At 35.2% G+C, this 19350-nt stretch overlaps 1 protein-coding gene across 5 annotated transcripts in view; it reads left to right on the top strand.

Annotated features, from left to right (window-relative positions):
- The window catches only part of SCN2A (sodium voltage-gated channel alpha subunit 2), a 76935-nt gene that overhangs the window by 12088 nt on the left and 45497 nt on the right, over window positions 1-19350 (top strand). For 2 of the 5 annotated variants that reach the window (XM_035331318.1, XM_035331315.1), the window contains exons 2-7: window positions 7674-7992; window positions 11231-11349; window positions 13691-13780; window positions 15571-15699; window positions 16376-16467; window positions 17365-17637. In XM_035331318.1, coding sequence (XP_035187209.1) covers window positions 7726-7992; window positions 11231-11349; window positions 13691-13780; window positions 15571-15699; window positions 16376-16467; window positions 17365-17637 — 970 coding nt within the window. In that variant the 5' untranslated portion in view covers window positions 7674-7725. Of the gene's footprint in view, window positions 1-6029; window positions 6186-7673; window positions 7993-11230; window positions 11350-13690; window positions 13781-15570; window positions 15700-16187; window positions 16280-16375; window positions 16468-17364; window positions 17638-19350 lie in introns of those variants that run through there. The other 3 variants (XM_035331317.1, XM_035331314.1, XM_035331316.1) reach the window with 2 other exon arrangements.

The raw sequence follows: 19350 nt of genomic DNA, 5'->3' as shown, positions 1-19350 counted from the left end.
GCTCTCTCGGGCGGCGCCGCCGCTCCCCGGGCGCAGCGCAGCGCCGCTGCCAGGCCGCAGCGCGGGTGCCGCAGCCGCCGGGCCGGTTGCTAGGCAACTCCGCCCCTCAGCGCCGCTCCCTGCTCGCGGCCCCCGCTCGCTGCCCGCGCCGCCATTGCGGGGCCGCGGCCCCTCAGGGGGGCCTGTGGGCGCCTCCCCGAGCGGGGAGGTTTGGGGTCCTGAGCCCTCCGCCCCTCACCGGAGAGGCGTTGGCCCAGCTTCACCGGCACGGCACGGCATGGTTTTATATAAGTGACAAGAGAAAAGGGCCGTTTTGGTACCTAAATGCAGAGCGTTTAGTAGGCAGTCAGAGATGATAAAGGCGGTAACGCGGTGTATTTACTGCCATCACTCGTCAGTAAGTTCAGAATCATGATTTATGTTGCTTGTCCGGAATTGCTAGGTAGTTCTTACAGGAACATTAAACTCTCCTAACTGGTGGCTTCTATCCAATAGGATATAAATTATATATGGTTAATTTTTCTGTAGCCATGATGCAGTTACGATTAATGAAGATTTCATTCTAAACATCTTTACATAATGCCCATACTGGGAATGTTAAACTAAGGGTTGTGGTTTGTCAGGGAAGAAATCACAGCATGTTTTATTAACAGCATAAGCAGTCAGCACATTCCCCTATTCAGGCATCTGGAAATATCTAGCTCATCCCATACATATGGCACTTCTGTTATCATTACATCTTCAAATTGTGTAGTCACTCTCCCCACACAAACACACTAAAAATGGATATATCTCTAGCCTGACACTTACTTATACAAGAATGTACTTATGGGAACGTGTTTCTCACAAGAGACAACAGGGCAAAGATTGATGTGATGGAAGGCCTGCCGCAGCTAGGTGGCCAAAAGGCCTTAGTCACTTAACCAGCTTCATTAGGGATTTGCTGAATGCTCTCCTCACGTCACTTTGTCTCCCTCACTGATGGGAGACAAAAGGGAAACGAACTGCTTTCAATTTTTGAAGATCAACTATTTTAAATCTTAGGTACAAATTGCCCTTTTTTGTTCCTCTGGTCATACTAGAACAGTAAAGGAGTTCATCTGAATCTGGCATGAAGCTTATTTCACTGTATGCAATAAATAGTTCAAGTAGTATTGTCATCTAGTGAAGAAAGAAACTAATTGTATAATGCAAAAAAGACTTAAGAGCCTCCTATTTGGAAAAACAAAGAGCTTTCTTCTTCTGTAGATAGTCAGCTAGTCCCTTCCACTCTAAAAGTAAGGTGAAATTAAGTCTCTTAACTACTTTTCCACAGTGTGATGGATCAGCTGTTTGATCTGGCTGAAATCCAGTCACTTACTTGTAGTTTTCAGCCAGGGCAGTGAACTGATCTGACTGAAGTTTAGCTGTAGAAGTGCTAAAGCCAGCACAGTGGGAAATGACCAGAGTAAGAATGAATGGAGAATGGGACTGTCCCTTTTGATGGCACTATCTCATATTGGCTTAAGGTTTCTCTGAAACTGCAGTTTCAAAGGTGACTTGCTAGTTATCCATCCATTTTAAATGTTGGACAATGTGTAGGAAGCTATATTTTTATATAGCTCTTCTAAGAGCCATTTGGAAGAATGTGTTGTATAGAAACACCTACTGTTCATATCTCACCGTTCAGCACACAGATACTGCATGAAGAGACCTCTGTCAGAGCTTGGATTACTGAACATGCAATGCAGCACAGTATGAAACACAAACAGGAAAAATGTTTTTTATCAGCTGTCTACTGATTTCAGCAATGAAGTAGTGAGACCATAGATCTTAGCAGAGATCATACACGAACTGTAAATCTTCTCCCTTCAGACAAAGTAGTCATATTATACAGTCTTTCATGCAGTGCCATAGGATGCTGAAGCATCCAAAAGGGTGTAGCCCTTTGATATAGAATGATATTTTTCCAGAATTTATTTTATCCATGTGTAGGAATAGTGGTGGTGGAAGGTGCAAGTAAGAGAATAGACTAGAGAATGGTTCTTTTAAATTTGGTTGTTTTAATTTATTCATGTTGGGCTAGGGGAAAATAAAAACAATTGGAAGGAGAAAGGTGAGTAAATTAAATCTTGAGGCAGCTCTCTTCTATTCCACACCAATACTTCCTTAGGCACTATCTTCTCTTCCTCGGTAAAGAATCCTGTAAGACTTTTCCTACTTGTGATGGGATCTTTGCCCTGTACCCCACGGCCTTTTGGCAAAAATTCACAACCAAAAGTGACTGCAGTCAAAACCCATTTCTTTTCTGCTTCTGTAGTATGTAAAAATGCTTTTGCTTCCTTGAGGCAAAGGAATAAGGCTTTGATGTTTTCTTGTTAGCTATGTTTTTATTGCTGTGGTCTGAATTCTCTCCAGAAGGCCCCCATCAATTAGAAGAGTAGTACCCAAGTTGGACATGGTGTTCCGACTACACTTTGCAATGCTCAGAAGAGTAGAAGATCATTTCACAAGTTTATAAATCAAGTTTTTTTTTTGTTTGTTTGTCTGTTTTTTTTCAAGACACATTTTTGAGTTATGCTTGGTTTCTGATACAGTGAGTACTACATATATTTTTCTGCAGAACTATTCCATATATTTTTCTGCAGAACTATTGGTAAGTTTTTCTACCTTGCCCTGTAATTTTCCAATGATTATTCTTGCTTAAATATAAAATTTACAACTCTTGAATTACATCATTTTTTGAGACTTTTTTTTTTTTTTTTTTTTTTTTCTCTGCCAGGACTTGTAGTCCTCCCAGTTCCACATAATCTGAAAAGTTAGCAAGCAAGTTTTCCTTCATCTAGGATCATTGTGAGTAATTCAGTAGCTACAGTAAATATTTTAAGTAGCATGGAGGGAAGAGGCAACAAGGATTTCTTTAGATTCAATGTATGGGATTAAATGTGTAGTATTTAGAAGACAGAGCTCTCTTCCCAATTTCTCTCTTCTCCCTCCCTTTGCTCTTTAAAAGCAAAAATTACAATTTTTATTTTAGAGCATAAACTTTTTTATTATTATTATTTTTTAAGATTAATTTTCTCAGAGTAGTATTTTGAAAACTACAGCAAATTCCAAAGTAGCCTACACCTTGGTCATAGTTGCTAATTACCATTATATTTTTGGGACAGATTTTATTTGAAATTTGTATTAATTGTTTCAGCAATGAAAGTAGACATATGCCAATATAATTTGCTCCAGTCACAAATTTAGGAAGCATTGTCAAAGAAGGAGCAAGCTATTCTGCAGAAAAGACGAGATGAGCTCGATGACTAGCATTACTGAAATGAGATGAAATTCAGAACTGTAAATGAAAAGGCATGCACTTAGGGACAATTCTGTTAGAGTACAGGAACACACAGCTGGGAATAACTGAGAGTAAAAGGATCACAGAACCACAGAGTGATGGCAAGTTGCCACTTGTGCGTTTTAATGTTCAGCCTTAACATTTAACACAGTTTAATTTTTACAGAGTTTTGAGAAGCACTTTTTTTCTTTTTTCTTTAAATTTTACTTTATTAACCTGGGTTACCTGTAGGTGAAGGGCTCCTAGACATCCTGGAAATGACTCAGAAGTTTCTCAGCTCTGTCCAGTCAGAAAGTCATTCACAGTCATGTAGAATTTCTTTACATGTGACACATAACACTTCTTCCACTCTGTCCTATATAGGGACCATGAGTGCTGCTTCACTGCATGAATAGAAAATAGGACAAAGTCTACTTCATGCTTTCAGACATGCCATAATAGTGGGAATGTGGATACCACTGGTGACAGAACTCGTCATAAGGTTTATCCATGGCTGTGGGTAGGAAGCTAGACAACAGTTGAATATTAACTATTATCAGAATTCCTATTATTCCCTGTATATATTTTAGGTAGTTTTTGTTGTGAACAATAATTTTTAAATGTAAATTACATTTGATTGGGTTTTGATTGATACTTACTCTGATTTGATCATTATCTCTTCCTATCTCTATTAATTTTATCTATCACATTTAATATAGCTATGTAGCATCCAATTAATACTTTTTAACAATTGTTACTAGTTTCTCTGCCCGTACTACTGTGGTCTCCTCTTTAGAAATATATATATATTTCTCTTTTAGATTGCATAGACCACATTGCATTTCCTTCCCATCTGTGTCTCTGAAGTGCTTATTCTTTTCACCTTACAGTCTAGCAAGACTATAGACCCAAGTATCTAAGGCCATGGGATAGTGTCCCACTGGCTGTTTTCTTTTCGTCTTTACTGTTCACTGTTTTTTCTAACTCATTGCCTGTAGATTGTATAGCACAGGTGGAAATCAAATTTAGGTGTTAGGTACTTTCTGACCCATATCATAAGTAATAAATAATCAGACTAATCATACAGTTTAATTTAGTGTAACAGTAGTGGCAGAGTGAAGGCCCTTTTCCATATTGTGTGGATTACCCAAGCTTTTGAGGTACTTGGTTTATTTTATCTTTCATAAGCAGCTGCATAAACACGTATACACATTCACATTTATTAATAATCAACATTCTTTTGTAGTTAGAAGCTGCTTTACCCCTTCTGTGAATTTGTGCTGTCTCATAATCCTCTTATTTTGAGGCTGCAGAGCAACTCCAAGTAAACCACAGTCCTAAGCGGAGCCAGCCAGAAGTTGTCATCCAAAGCTTTTTAACCAAAAAAACTGATTGCGTAGAACTGTTTGCAAAATTTCTATGGATTTTATTCAATCATTTGTGAAAGTAGAAAACCGCATCAAAAGACTTTCCATTCCAACAGTGCTTTTAATATAATCTTAAAATATTCTGTAGTGTTTAAATGATTCAGAACCAATTCACTACTTCTGATGTGATTAAATTATATTTGTTGTTTGACACACTTGTTCTTAATTGCTTAAAAGTTTTGAAAACTCTCTTTTGATCCAATCAAACTGTTCTTTCTCTTGCCACAAGCACCAAAGAACCAAATTATCAATATTTGTCCTTCTTTTCACTGTCCTCTTTTAAATGCCACAGAAGTGGCTTTTCTTCTGCTTTTGTATTCTTTCCTTCTCCAACCTTTCTCACTTTAGAGTGACCCTTTTTATTACTTTCCACAGCTTCTTTAACCCTTTTCACAGCTGAAGGAAAGGAGATAGCAGAGGGACCAAAGTAAATGACTACCTGAATCTCTAGGTACAGGAATGTGTTGCTTGAAAAGTTTGAAAGAGATTTGGGTTTGTGTGAGAGTAGGAGGAAAGGGCGGAATATTTCTGGTCATGAAAGAGAGAGGGTAAAATAGCAATGTCAATGCAGTGGGAAAAAGAATGAAAATCAGTAAGTGTAGAAAATACAGATTAAGCAGGTGAGAGAAAAGAAGTAAGATGACATTTAGGTTGTGTGCGGCCCAAAGCTGATTGACTTGCCACATAGGAAGGGCTTGTAGTGCTCTTGCTGGTCTTGTATTGTTCCCTACACATCGTGGGTGATTAATGTACAGCAATTCTCTACTGCAGTGAACTTTGCAAACTGCCATCCTTCCTATGCGTTGCTGGGTTTCCCAGATTTAGAAAGTATACACATCAAACATTCTATGTATATATATTAGAAAACAGATACAAGCTTTGGTTGAAAATAATCCAGACTGCTGGGAGGCTCAGCAACTGCTTTGGCTGTACGCTGTCTGTGCAACCTCTTATTTCTCTATTTCTCTTACTTTGCTATCCCTCCTACTTTCTTTTCTGTGTCACCTTCCAGTTTTAACAGCTATGGTCTCAACAGCAGTAGTTGCTATATATTCAAAAGAATTTTTGAGAATCCAGAGACCTGGCTGGTTATATAAATTGTATATTTTAGTCCCAGAGTCTCAGCTTAAGCAAGTGTTCAAGCATGCAAAAATTCTTTACCATTTCTGACAGAAATTTATGGATATATATCAGTACCATCTAGTGGCAGTAACAGTTACAACACCTAGTAGTCTCTCACAGGAAATGCCAGAGTTGACTTCAATAACCAGGATCCTTCAGCAGGAAGTTAGGTGTGGTCTGTAGAAGGAGAATTTAAAAAAAAAAAAAAAAAAAAAAAGAAAAAAAAAAAAAAAAAAAAAAAGAAGAAGAAGAAGGAAAAGACATGATGGAATTTTAGCTGCAGTCTTTCCTGGTGCCATTCCAAACCCACATAAGTGCAAGATTCTACACTGGTAATCAATTTTTAATTGTTTTCTGCAGTATTAAGACAAGATTATGCTTTTTTTTTTTTCTGTAATTAACTGTAAAATCTGACAGGATTCTGCAGTAGGACCACTTGCATTTTCCTAATTAACCCTTCTGCTGCTACTGGTCTGTGCATGTGTTCCAGCAGCAGCTTGCTACAGACCATCCATGACAGAATGCACCAGGTGCATTTGCCCGCAGTGGAAGAGGATGTTTGCAGGGAGACCTGCAGGAGTTGGGATGTGTGTGGATGCCTATGTAGGTGTAAATGGCTATATGCATATGGATGAAAAGGAGGAGAAAGTACTGTGCCGCAGTTTATTTAGCAGGCATCCAAAATAGGAATTTGTTGCAGCTGTGCTAGAGTATGTATATTTAGTGAGACAGTAAAATAGGATCATACTGATTGTATTCTAACTGTTGTATCATTTTAATTTGATAATTGTTTCTTGGGTTTATTTACTTACACAGACGTTATATTTATTGCATTTGCTGTATAATTAATGTGCTTACTCAGGATAAGGACTCTCGAGAAAAATGCGTGAAGGCTATGGCAGAGATCACGTTTATGATTACATATTAAAGTATTTGCATTAGAAATATTTTCTGTTTGTTCTTTTTAACTGAACTATCTGGAGACATTAAGAAAAGATGGTTCTGCTTGTTACTGGAAATTGTTAAAAATATATACACTTTATATGGTATCAATCCTAAAAGGTCAACAAGTGCATTATCTAATGATTAAATATAATTTTTGTTTAATTCAGCAATTCTTCCAGTGCACAGTGTGCTGCCAGGCAGGGGATCTGAATACAGGTGCTTATGCCTGATCCCTTGTTTCCTGAGCTGGCAGCTCTGCAAAGGCAGCATATTTGTACCTGAGCAGAAGGAGCATCTCACATTGCTTTCAAGTGATCCCTCTGGCTTTATGTGGCAGTAGTGGATTCTGAGAGCGATTACTGGTCCATCTTGCTGTAGGGATGGTTAGTTCAAGTTACAGCTTTCAGGGTAATAAAAAGGTGAACTGACTGGAGTTTCAGTCCTCAAAACTGAACTATAAACAATTCCAAACTGCTGATGCCTCACACTGAGTGTGCTGGAAAATATCTCCTACTTTATTCATTGTATTGATCATAGGATTACCCTTGAAAAAAGCAAGATGATGTTATTGTGTTATATGTGACATTTTTATGCAATCTTTTTTTTTTCTACCTTCACAAGGACTAAGAATTTTTTAAATTAAATGTCACAAGAATTGATGCTTTCGCCTCCTAGATGTTAGCTGCAAAAGAAAATGGTTTGTCTAGAAAAAAAAAAAAAAAAAATCACAACAATCTCCTCTTGGATGATAATTACTGTCTTTAATAAAGATGTCTCACAGAAAACTATGACGGAATATTCCTTTACATTGTGTATGGCTATTTGTGTTGCTCTAAAATGTTTTTTTTTTTTTTTTTTTTTTAATATATTTTTAGCAATTTTTTATGAGAGAGGCTAAGCAGTAATTAAGAGGTGCAGGATGAAAAGATGGCACAATCAGTGCTGGTACCACCAGGACCTGACAGCTTCCGCTATTTCACGAGAGAATCACTTGCAGCAATTGAACAGCGTATCAATGAAGAAAAAGCCAAGAAATCCAAACAAGAACGCAAAGATGATGATGATGAAGATGGCCCAAAGCCAAACAGCGACTTGGAGGCAGGAAAAACACTGCCATTTATTTATGGTGACATACCTCCAGGAATGGTGTCCGAGCCCTTGGAAGACCTGGACCCATATTATATCAATAAAAAAGTGAGTGTGTTGTATATGTTTATGAAACCTTAAGAAGATAAAAATAGAGCATACTCTCTCACAGTCTCTTTTGTTTTACACGGTTTTGGACCCAGTCTTTATTTAAAATTACATTCCCCTGGCAGCTGATTTAATTGGCAGAAATCTCAGTTGTAAGAACAGAAGTTAGTAATGCAAGTTTGTGGAACCTAGTCTGTAGGTAGAGATGCATTCATGTTTATTTTGATATACTTGGCGTGTTACTAAAATTTGTAGCTTTCAGTGTTTCATATGCAGGAAAAATCTTGAAGAAGTAGCACAAGGGATATCCTTAGAATGCTATTATTTCATTAGTTGTTCTATTTTGGAAGTGAAAGGAGCAGATCTTCATCCTGAAACCCATCTGAAAGGTAGCTAGATACACCACTAGCTTTCATCACTATTGCAGAGAAAGCCTAGGCTGCTGTCTCTTGCTTGTAAGGACAGGGAAGTACGCAAAGGTAATTTCTCAGGATATGCTGAAGATCGTCCTCTTTCCCTCTATCGAGGAATCATATATCCAATTTATATACTCTGTGTTAAAAGTTTTTCACATCCAGTTTTATATTGCTCTGATTGTTATTAAAGAGGAGGTGGCAAAAAAAAAAATAATAGAGGCAAATAAAGAGGATATAGAAAATCCTCTTGGAGTGTCTGCAGAAGCAATTTAAATAATATTTTATAGACATTTTCCTTTTTTTTTTTTTAATAAGAACATGTATTCTCTCTCTTTTAAAAAAAAATAAAAATAAAAATAAACTATAACAACTGTGGGGCCAAACACAGTAGTGCTAAGCTTTAGACTTTTGTCTGAATGGAATTAGGTTTCCTCCAGAACTCCATTCCCTTAGGATTTGGCATCATATGTATTGCATCATCATTATTTTACCAGAGAAGAAGAAATTACTGGATTTTCTGTCTCCCTCATTTTTTCTTGTTCTTTCTTTTGTTTTTCTTGTGGAATTTATCCAGTGAGTGAAAACAAGTGAATTTAAAACAAAACAAAACAAAAAAAACAAACAAAAAAAAACTGAAAGCAAAAAATGAAGAAAAAGGAAGAAAACCCTCAAGAAATGTTAGGAGTCAAACTTGAAGTAATTAAAAACAAAACAAAACAACAAAAAAACAAAACAAAACAAAACAAAACAAACAAACAAAAAAACACGTTATTTTCTGCAGAAATTAGTGATTTACCTTATCACTAGTATGGACCTTAGAGACAACCTAAACAGAGACAACAGCTTTAAAAACTAAGCTCTTTTTTCATTGAAGAATTTCCAAATCTCAATTCATTCTATGGAGAATTGTGACTTAAATTTTCAATTAAATTTAAAGTTAAATATTGTGTTCTGCTCCCTTTACTCAAGTGGTTAATCCTGTTGAAGTCAGCAAATGAGATTTGGGTCAAAGTGCTGGTTCCTTTCCTTCCTCCTTTTACAGTTCTGCAGTAATAAAAATCTAAAAGAAAATAAATGGTGATGGGAATCCTTAAATTAACACATGTATTATCATGGTTTGGAAACCAGAAAAGTAATTCTGCAATTTATTGTGAAAATGAAGTACATACCTTCTGAATTGCTTGCTCTAGAGTGAAAGACATACATAGCAATTGCCTTGATTTTTTTCCAAAAGCATAGTGGTTTCTAGCTTGAGATGTAAGATTTCAAACTACACACATTGCAATGATATTTCTCCTGATATTTTTCTTAGTGTTCTTTGTATCTTTTTGAACATCCTTGTCTATGTATTTAGGTCAGGTTCCATTTTAATTTTTCAATATGTCTTGGTAAGCCAGCACTGCAGAAATGATGCTTCAACAGATGTTTTGTCAGAATAAAGGGAACAGAAGACATGTGAGAAACTCTGATTTTGGGGTAGAGTTTCTTGAACTCAGAAAGGAATATTAATGGAGTTGAAAAGCAAGGATAAAAAATATAGCACTTTAGAGACTAATTCTTTCTCCTCTACAATTAAGTACCAAAATATGGCTTGAGAATCAGCATGTATCTGAGAATGGAAATGTGTTCACTTTGGAAGAGCTAAAGTTTATGATTTCAAGCAGGGGGAGGCCTCATGTTTCCAGGATTTCAGCTGCTGTATTTGGCATACCTGCTCAGAAGGCAGAGCATAATCTTTGCAAATGCTGCCCTCTGATTCCAGCTGTGGTAGATGATGGCTCCTGGCAGCGCTCCAGGTTTGCATGGCTTATGTTCCCTTTGGGCTTTTTAGGGCTGCCACAATGCTAACTAGATCCTCTTACCTTCAATGAATATGAACTTTCACCCATGTTTGGAAAGAAGAAATAATAGAAATAGGAATTTTTCCAAATGCATGGTAATCTAAATAATAATAATAATAATAATAAAAACATACTGCATATTAAATAAAGGCTTTATCCTTCTTTATTTCCCAGGTTTTAAGGAAAAAATATTACATTTATAAATGCTTTTTTAAGGTTGGCAGTATGCATGAGTTATTGATGAAACCATGGAGAGACAGTGAAAATACATGGATTATTGAATTCTGTATTAGGTAAAAGTAAAGCATGGCATAAGAAAAATAGACAGAATTGCAGGTATGAAACTCTCAAAAGAAATAGTTCAAAAGAGAAGCAATATGTTAATCTTTTCATAGAGTACTGTGAAAAAATCCACTGCATTGATGTTATGTCCAAAAACTGCAATTTCCTTTTTTGCAATTTCACCTTTGAAAATTATATCACTCCATGTACTATTGTCTTAGTACTTTCATGGTGTGATAATTAATGCTGGTTATTTGGAATGCTGGCCATTAAATGATTCATTAAAGTTTTTGAAAGTTGTGTACATACGTATTTTTGTTAAAAGCTGTAGAAAGTATACCACTACCTCAGATATTAGTACCTTTACGTACTAGCTTTGCATCTTATGTACCTGTCTTTGTTTTCTGGCTAGCTATATCAGGATTGCTTATGATCTCTAAATAAATGCTCAAAATGTTTTCATGCAAATCTATTGATAGTAATTTGACTGGAGTCTGCTATATGTGAACTGGACAAGGGGATTGTGTTTCTGGGGCAGGCAGGGTGGGGTGGGGAGGTGCAAATAGAAGAAAAGTCTGACTAAATACATTTCATTTCAATGAAGAAATGAAAATTATTCAGGGTTTGAACTTGTAAATTGTTTGTTACTTGTTGGTATCCTTTCAATGTTATTTTTCATTCTGTGTTTCTTTTTTCCAGACCTTTATAGTATTGAATAAAGGGAAGGCAATATTCCGATTCAGTGCCACCTCTGCCCTGTACATGTTAACTCCTTTCAATCCTCTTAGAAAAATAGCTATTAAGATTTTGGTACATTCATATCCTTTTCAAGTTGTTAGTCTAAAATTGTAGTCAATGAGATGTTACTTAGTTTTTAAATCATTCTCTGATGCATGTTTCAAGATCAACAGGATCTATAGTGCCTTGTCCTTCTTCGCTCTACTATTTCTCCCATCTTTTTTTTTTTCTTCTTTTTATTGTTGTGTGTATTTGTCATTGGTGGAAGCCAGATATCAGAAGCCAGATAACCAATCATCTTCCTTTACATTTTTTCCTATGTCTTTCTTCTTCCCCCACCTATTTTTTTCCTTCCGTCTTATTTTTCATGTAATCCTCACATCTTCTTTCATTTTTTCTCCTCCCACCACATTTTTTTCACAAACAACGGATATATTGCTCTAAATAGTTCGAGTTCTTTACTGATGCTTTGTGTTAAAACCAAATATTTTATCCTAGTTATGTGCTTACATGAATATTTAGTGAAAATATGGTTTCATTATTCCTTTTCATTTTCGTATTCAGATCCCATGGGCAGAAGGCTAGTTTGATAGAACTATTTAGGTTTCTTGTTTTACACATTCTCAGTCCCATATGTATCCAGCCTGTCACATTTATTTCTCAATCATTATTGCCTTATGCATTTGTAATTCTATAGATACTGTAATTTCAGTCTTCAAGTAGGTACTGATATTTCCACATTATAAGTAGAAATCTACAAAGATAAATGGTCATAACGTCTTATCTCTCATTTTGTCTTTCTCAGTGTTTTGATATATGACTACAATGGGCATTCCATTGGTCTGATCCCAAATACTGATACAAAGTCATTGAGGGCTTTGACTTCAAAAAGTTTTTTACTTAAGGAGCAACATACAAATGTTTGCACACTTATATTTCACAGGAGTCTACCATAACCACATTGAAAGCAGTTTTCTGTAGCATTATATAGAGGTATCCTAAGATCGTGTAGAATAGACTTTGGAAGGATTTTGTAATAATTTTAATATAATGGAAGTCTGATAATTATGATTATCTAATACATGTTGGATGTTGTTATAAATGTCTAGCCTACAAATGACTTCAGAATCAGTCATAACTCTGCATAGTCTGTTTTATATTTGCTTGCTAAAAGTGCCAATACAAATAACTATTTGAGAGTTATATGACATTCTGTCGAATGTAACAGAGCATTATTCAATTATGGAGTAATGGAAGTAAGATGGTAGTAAACAGCTGTAGTGACCAAAGTCAGAATATTAAAAATAATTGTTTAACATTTTGGGAAGGTACATTCCAGTACATTCCTGATGAAAAAATAGTGAGGATTTTCAACCATGAGAGGATATTTCTTCAAAAAGGGATTTGAAAGCCTATCTATGTTATGGGCTTGTGAAGTAGTCATAACACATTATTAAAATACTGTCTTTTCTGCTCATTTCACTTATTAATTATACAGCAAGAAGCTACGTTCCAAGTAAAAGATTTGAAATCTGTTTAATGAGATGAAAGACCTGTAGAATTGCTGACTGTAATGTCATTAGTTTGACAGTTCAGAAGGCAGAGGTATTTACTGTTGCTTGAAGGTTTTGTTTGGTTTGGTTAATGTAGACATATAAAGGGATGTGTGAGGGGAACATCACAGTACTTCCCACACCATAATACTCAGATTCCTAGAGTGGAGCACCGTCTCAACCTGCATTTTAGTTAAATAAACTAAAGCTCTTAAAATCGAGCTTTGCTCTCTCTCTCTAATTTTAGGTGATGGTGCCATCATGTGGACATTTTGTGTATCATTGTGCGGTTTTCATTTTGGCGTTCCTATTTATATTTCTAAGAAAGTGTCAGTCCTGTGAGTGAAGGTTTGTAAATCCAGAGCAGTTCTGTCACAATCAGTGAAATTATTTTTGACTTGGAATTGTTCTGGAATTTGCTCTAGATTTTTTTTCCTAATGTATATTACTAAAAAATTAGCAAAAACAACAACAACAAAAACAAACATAGAGCAAACAGGTCAGCCTGTTTTGTCTAGGTCATCCAACAAAAATCATTTTTTGTATCACTCCACCAGATTAGAAGCCACTACTTTAAACGTTCACATTTTTATTTCAAAATACAGAAATCATTTAAGGTCATCTTAAAGTTAAGTGTTTTTGGGGGTATATATATGTCTATCTTTCTTTTAATTTGTGATGTGTGGTAGTCCTCTTTTAACTAAAAAGCAGTGACTATGGAGGCTTTAACATACTCTTATTTCCTGAACATCAACGTAGAAGTGGAGCAATAAATAGCTCCTGATACTGGATATCTGCCAGGCCAGTGTGTTGTTTGATATTTTTTTAATGAGATTTTCTGGCTTACATTCCTTAACTCTTAACCTACATTATTCAGCATGCTTATCATGTGCACTATTTTGACCAACTGTGTATTTATGACCATGAGTAACCCTCCAGACTGGACAAAGAATGTAGAGTAAGTTAAATGGATTTTTTTTGACTAATATTCAGTAATCTGAAATAAACAGCTTTTTATCATGCTATATTAATAAGGATGGCATTTACTGACAGCAACTACTTTGTGTCATACGCTTTCAACAGCCATTCAGATGCTAGTTTCTTCTGTGTAAATCAATATATTTTCTAACACTTCCCTCATTACAGTTTGTTAAATTTTCATTCTCTATTTGCAATATTAGATGGGTAATATAAGAAGATGAAGCTAGTCTTATGACCGTGCAAAAAAAAAAGTGGATAATAAATATTTTACACTGCATTCTATGTTGCATCTTTGCAAGAACCTGGGGAAATGCACCCTCCTATCTCTATTGCAGCAGCCATTACAGATAGAGTCCGCTGAATGGCTGTGTTTACCACTGTGCATCTTTTATTTACCAAAACCAGACCAATAATGAAAAGTTTGCATGAAAAATAAGCTGTTACAAAAGTATTTAAGGGATTGGCTAATCCTACCATAGGAAGTAACAGCCAGAAAAAGAAAAGTTCCAATATGGTATCAACGCTTTGGTCCCCGTGTACAATTGGCTCAAATTTTGTGATGGTTCCAAGGCTGTAGACCATAGTGTGAAACACCGCTTTTAATGGTGCTTCATTTTTGTAATAGCATTTTATGTTTCTGCTGCTTCTTCCCTCCTAACTGCTTTGGATGCTAAGTCCCAGTTTAATCTTTGGTAATCAACAGGGAAATCATAGGGCTATTAAAGACAGTGTAGGCATTCTCATTTTGAGTTCAATATGAACTACATGCGCTCAGGATGTCTAGCATATTGTAAGTATTTATGAATAAAGATAGCTAGCTTGAATATTTCTTCATGACATTATATTATGCCATTATATTATATCATGACATTATATAATGGAAATCCTGTCATTGGTTGAGTAAAGTTGTGCAGGAAAAAACATTTTTTATAGTGACTGAACTGAAAAAAGTTCATACTGGAAAATTGGTTTCAGGTTGAGTCAAGTCTGAAAAGCAGTTCAAGCCTTTTAAACAGTTCAATTTGAAAAAGTCTGTTTTATCATCTTTTCCATTAAAGGTACAAATGAAACTAAACTTCAAAGTGACATCATTTGGAGATAGAAAATTGAAGTGACTCCGAATGACAGAATTAAACATTTTTACCTTTTATGTTTCAGCCACATTTTTTTTAGTCAAAAAAGTACCTGAATTTTATTGGAATTGGTAAATATTTTTGGTTGTTCTTGCACAGGATTTTGCATCTGAAAACACTGGGTTTGTTCCAGTACTATGCTTGTGTTGCTGAAGGTGCAGTACTGGGTATAACTGCTCTGTAACAAAGTCAATGAGTGATGATGAGAGGTTGACATGTTGCGAGATCATGGTACTGTCCAATATTTCAGCATAAAAATAATATTGAAGAAATACACTTTTAGTCTGGAAGCAACTTTTGAAATCATGATATATTTAGATGTATTTTCTTATAACATTGATTTAGATTGGACATAAACATGTACCAATGAAGTAACATGGAATTTTACATCTGATTTATTGGTGTAGATTATAGAATCTGATCTTTGGCCTACGGATTGTCATGTAGTCTTTTAATGGTAATTTGATTCCTACTTCTTCCTTAAGGAATAAATTCTGCAGATGTTTAAAGTTGGTTGTATCTTGCATTAAATTCTTAATGCCACTCAAAGAGAAGAAGATGGGACTAGAGAGCATACAGTGTACAGAAAACTTAAATGTGTTTTTATAAACTCTGTCTTGCATATTTTCCTTAGATACACATTCACTGGAATTTATACCTTTGAATCACTTATTAAAATTCTTGCAAGGGGCTTCTGCTTAGAAGATTTTACATTTCTTCGAGACCCGTGGAATTGGCTAGATTTCACTGTCATTACATTTGCGTAAGTTTCCTTTTTTTTTAAAAAAAATAATCTTTCTGATAGCATGAAATTAGTGACTAAAAAATGCCTCATATTTTGTCAGCCAGAACATTTGGAGCCTGGACTTCCTGCGGTTTCAATATGTTTCTTCTATTTCTTTTACACATTTTAGTATTTCTAACTGAGCATGTGCTGCAGAGGCCAGCATGGTGTGTCAGCCTGTTAGGATTGTGAATGCCATCAAGCCTGAACTGTTCATATCCTGTCTCCTTTCTGCATACCAGAATTAAAGGAATCATTCTGACTTCCTGCTAGAAGCTGACCAAATTAGGTTGCAAAAATCAAGTGAATGCAGTTTACTTTGATAAAATTTAATTTAATTTTATGGTCAGAAGGATATTTATAATGCAGGCAAAATACAGTGAACGCTGAAGTGGTCTTAATCAAAGACCCAAGCAAACAGAATAAAATCTGCCTCAATTCTGAGTAACTGTGATTTAATCCTACAGGTATGTAACAGAATTTGTAAACCTAGGCAATGTTTCAGCTCTTCGAACTTTCAGAGTATTGAGAGCTTTGAAAACTATTTCTGTAATCCCAGGTAAGATGTAGTTGGTGTAAGGTGTTAGGCCCCTCGTTTCTCCAATTGTTATTTGTGTGCTGTCATTGTGTTTGTGTGTGAACTCCCCTATTACAGATATGTGACAGAGTTTGTGGACCTGGGCAATGTCTCAGCGTTGAGAACATTCAGAGTTCTCCGAGCTTTGAAAACAATATCAGTCATTCCAGGTGAGAGCTAGGTTAAACACTGAGGCTGACTTTTGTTCCACAGAGGCTGTACTCACGTTTTTAAAACATAAGCCTTGTTTGCTACACATTATTAACAAAATAAAAAAGCAGGAATCAAGACATAATTTTATTTAGATTGATTTTTGCTTTTTTTTGTTAGCTGTTTTCAAAAAATCAGCCTTTGAGTTTAACAAATTCTTGCATGAGATATTTGCAGTAAACAGCCTATGTGATTTGCATCTTATGACATCAAGCTTTCCTTTATATGTTTTAAATATAAGTTAATTTTAAGCTTTCATATTGATGCAAATTTTATCATTTATTACAGGCACTTGATATATCAACTTTAACTCAGTTTCAAATGTCATATATAAAAATTAATCTCTAAAGGATAGCATGGGCCATGCATGGGGAATTGTTTTAAAGATGTCTTTCTTCTCCAAACCATCACCCCTCTCATATCGTAAGAACATTATTATTAGGTTATCTTTAAAATAAGAATTTATTATGTCTTTATAATAGGTTTATAATTGCAGAATAATTTTTGAAAAGTTCATATAAGAAAGGTTTGGGCAAGAAGCATCAGCAAAAGCAAACAATACTTTTCCTATGTAAGGTTGAGATATAGCATGAGTAATAAAATCACTTGTTTTGGCATAAACAATGTGTTTGGTAATACCTACTTTTTATTTCTGTACACTCTAAAATAAGCATAAATTTACAGCTTTTCACTCATCTTCACATGTAACTGGTCTTTTCATGGATATTACTGTATCACAAACATTAGACTCATTTAGTTGTCATTTTGCATGAAAACTTTATCTTGTCAGAAAAAAATCACGATTTTTTGTGTGTTTAGTATGTTTAACATCATCATAAAATCTGTTCTCTTTGCAGGCTTGAAGACTATCGTGGGAGCCCTAATTCAGTCTGTGAAGAAGCTCTCAGATGTTATGATCCTGACTGTGTTTTGTCTGAGTGTATTTGCACTAATAGGGCTGCAGCTGTTCATGGGCAACTTGAGGAATAAATGCCTGCAGTGGCCTCCAGACAATTCTACTTTTGAAACAACTGTTATTTCCTACTTTAATAGCTCTATAGGTGAAAACGGCACATTTATTAATACAACTATGACAACATTTAACTGGGATGAGTACATCGAAGATAGAAGTAAGAGTGATACCATTTACTGCATTGTTTTTTCTGAAAATTTTTAAAACAGATAGCAATGCATATCAGTATCTTTTCATTGCAATTAAAATCTTGTTTTGTAGTCAAGAAACATAAAAGTACTTATAGTTTTTGCAAATTATAGTTTTAGTTTTCATTTAAAAATAAACACTGTGTTATAAATAAAGGAACAGTCAAAATGTAGTTTAATATATTCATAATATTGTGCTGGGTACCTACAATTTTTTTTTTTTTTTTTTTTTAACCTTCTACTGTGTAGGACTTTTAGAGTAAATCCATATTGGAGCACAATGCGGAAATATCCTCCTGAAATAGTGTAATAGTCCTAATATGGGATCTGAAATCTGTATAGCTACATTAGTGCAAGATAATGCCACAAATCATAAATCCACATTTGGGCATCAGTTATCTCACTAATTCTACCACAGCATGTAAATGAAGCTGCATTGTTTGTTCTGGAACTTGGTTGTGAACATCTCTGCACCATACTTTCTTGCACAGCACAAACATGTCTTTATGAGTATACTGGTCCTATGCATCTAAACGTGGTAAAATAAGAACCAGATTGCATATTATGTATCTTTTCATTTGTTTCTGATCAGTTGAAAATCAAGAAACTAGTATTTTTGTCTCTGATGTACTACATAATACAGTGTTTTCACTGAGAATTAAGGTAGTTAACGTCACTGTGTTAACAGTGGCGTCTATAATATATCTACTCTGTTAACAGAAAAGTCTTAAAACTCAGATAGAACAGCTCTGAAAGTATCCCTAGTGCAGTGCTATTCTGTCTTTCATAATGGAAAATAACTTCAGTCTCTCCTATTTATATATAGTTAATGTATTTAGAATTTTAACTATGTAATTAGGCACAATCAATTTTATTTTTTTTTTTTTTATTTTTTTATAACGTCTGCATAAATGGTGTAGCTGATGACTACATCACTGAAAGTTAGGAACCCTCAGTTTAACAGATAAATGCTTTTGGATCCAAGTCTGGTTGCTTTATAATCTTTTAATATACTTATCGTCTCAGCATGCCAGTAGTCTCATGGAAATGCAGGCTTTGAAAAGATTTTGGATGATAACCTGTTCTTAAAAACCTCTGAAAAATAAATTCTATTGCTATTCTAATCTATTCCATTCTATTCAATCTCATTCCATTTCTTTCCATTCCATTCCCTCTTGAGCTGCTTCTAGTACTACATCACACAAATAGAAAGTTTTTTCTAAATATCTGACCTAAGTTTTCTGAATTTCAGATACTACTTCTTCTGTGATCTTAAGAATAAGATGATAATAGTCTACTTTATATTAATCTTTATTACATTTTAAAACTGTTATTTTCTCTCTGGTGTTTTCTAAACTAAGCAAACCTATTTTCTGTTTCACGTTCTCTGTACCTCTTTTTTGCTTTTCTGGACTGTTTCCAATTAGTCTGTTTTGTTATTGTTTTCATTTGTTTTAAGTAAGATGCTCAAATCTGGTACTTATTCCTCAAGTAAGGAGTGAGAAGTAATTAGTTTATGCCACAGATCCGACATTCCTATTAACACATCTCAAAATTACACCATTTTTGTATCAGTGCTGTATTGTTGATTCACAGACAACTTGTGGTTCATGACAGTCACTGCATCTTTTTGTACAGCAGTGGCTGTGGCCAGATCCTATCTATTTTGCATTTATGTATTC

This window comes from Oxyura jamaicensis, chromosome 7 (assembly GCF_011077185.1).
Source record: "Oxyura jamaicensis isolate SHBP4307 breed ruddy duck chromosome 7, BPBGC_Ojam_1.0, whole genome shotgun sequence".
NCBI lineage: Eukaryota > Metazoa > Chordata > Aves > Anseriformes > Anatidae > Oxyura > Oxyura jamaicensis.
The sequence above is the reverse complement of the archived record's forward strand: the minus strand, read 5'-3'. Positions and strand labels throughout refer to the sequence as shown.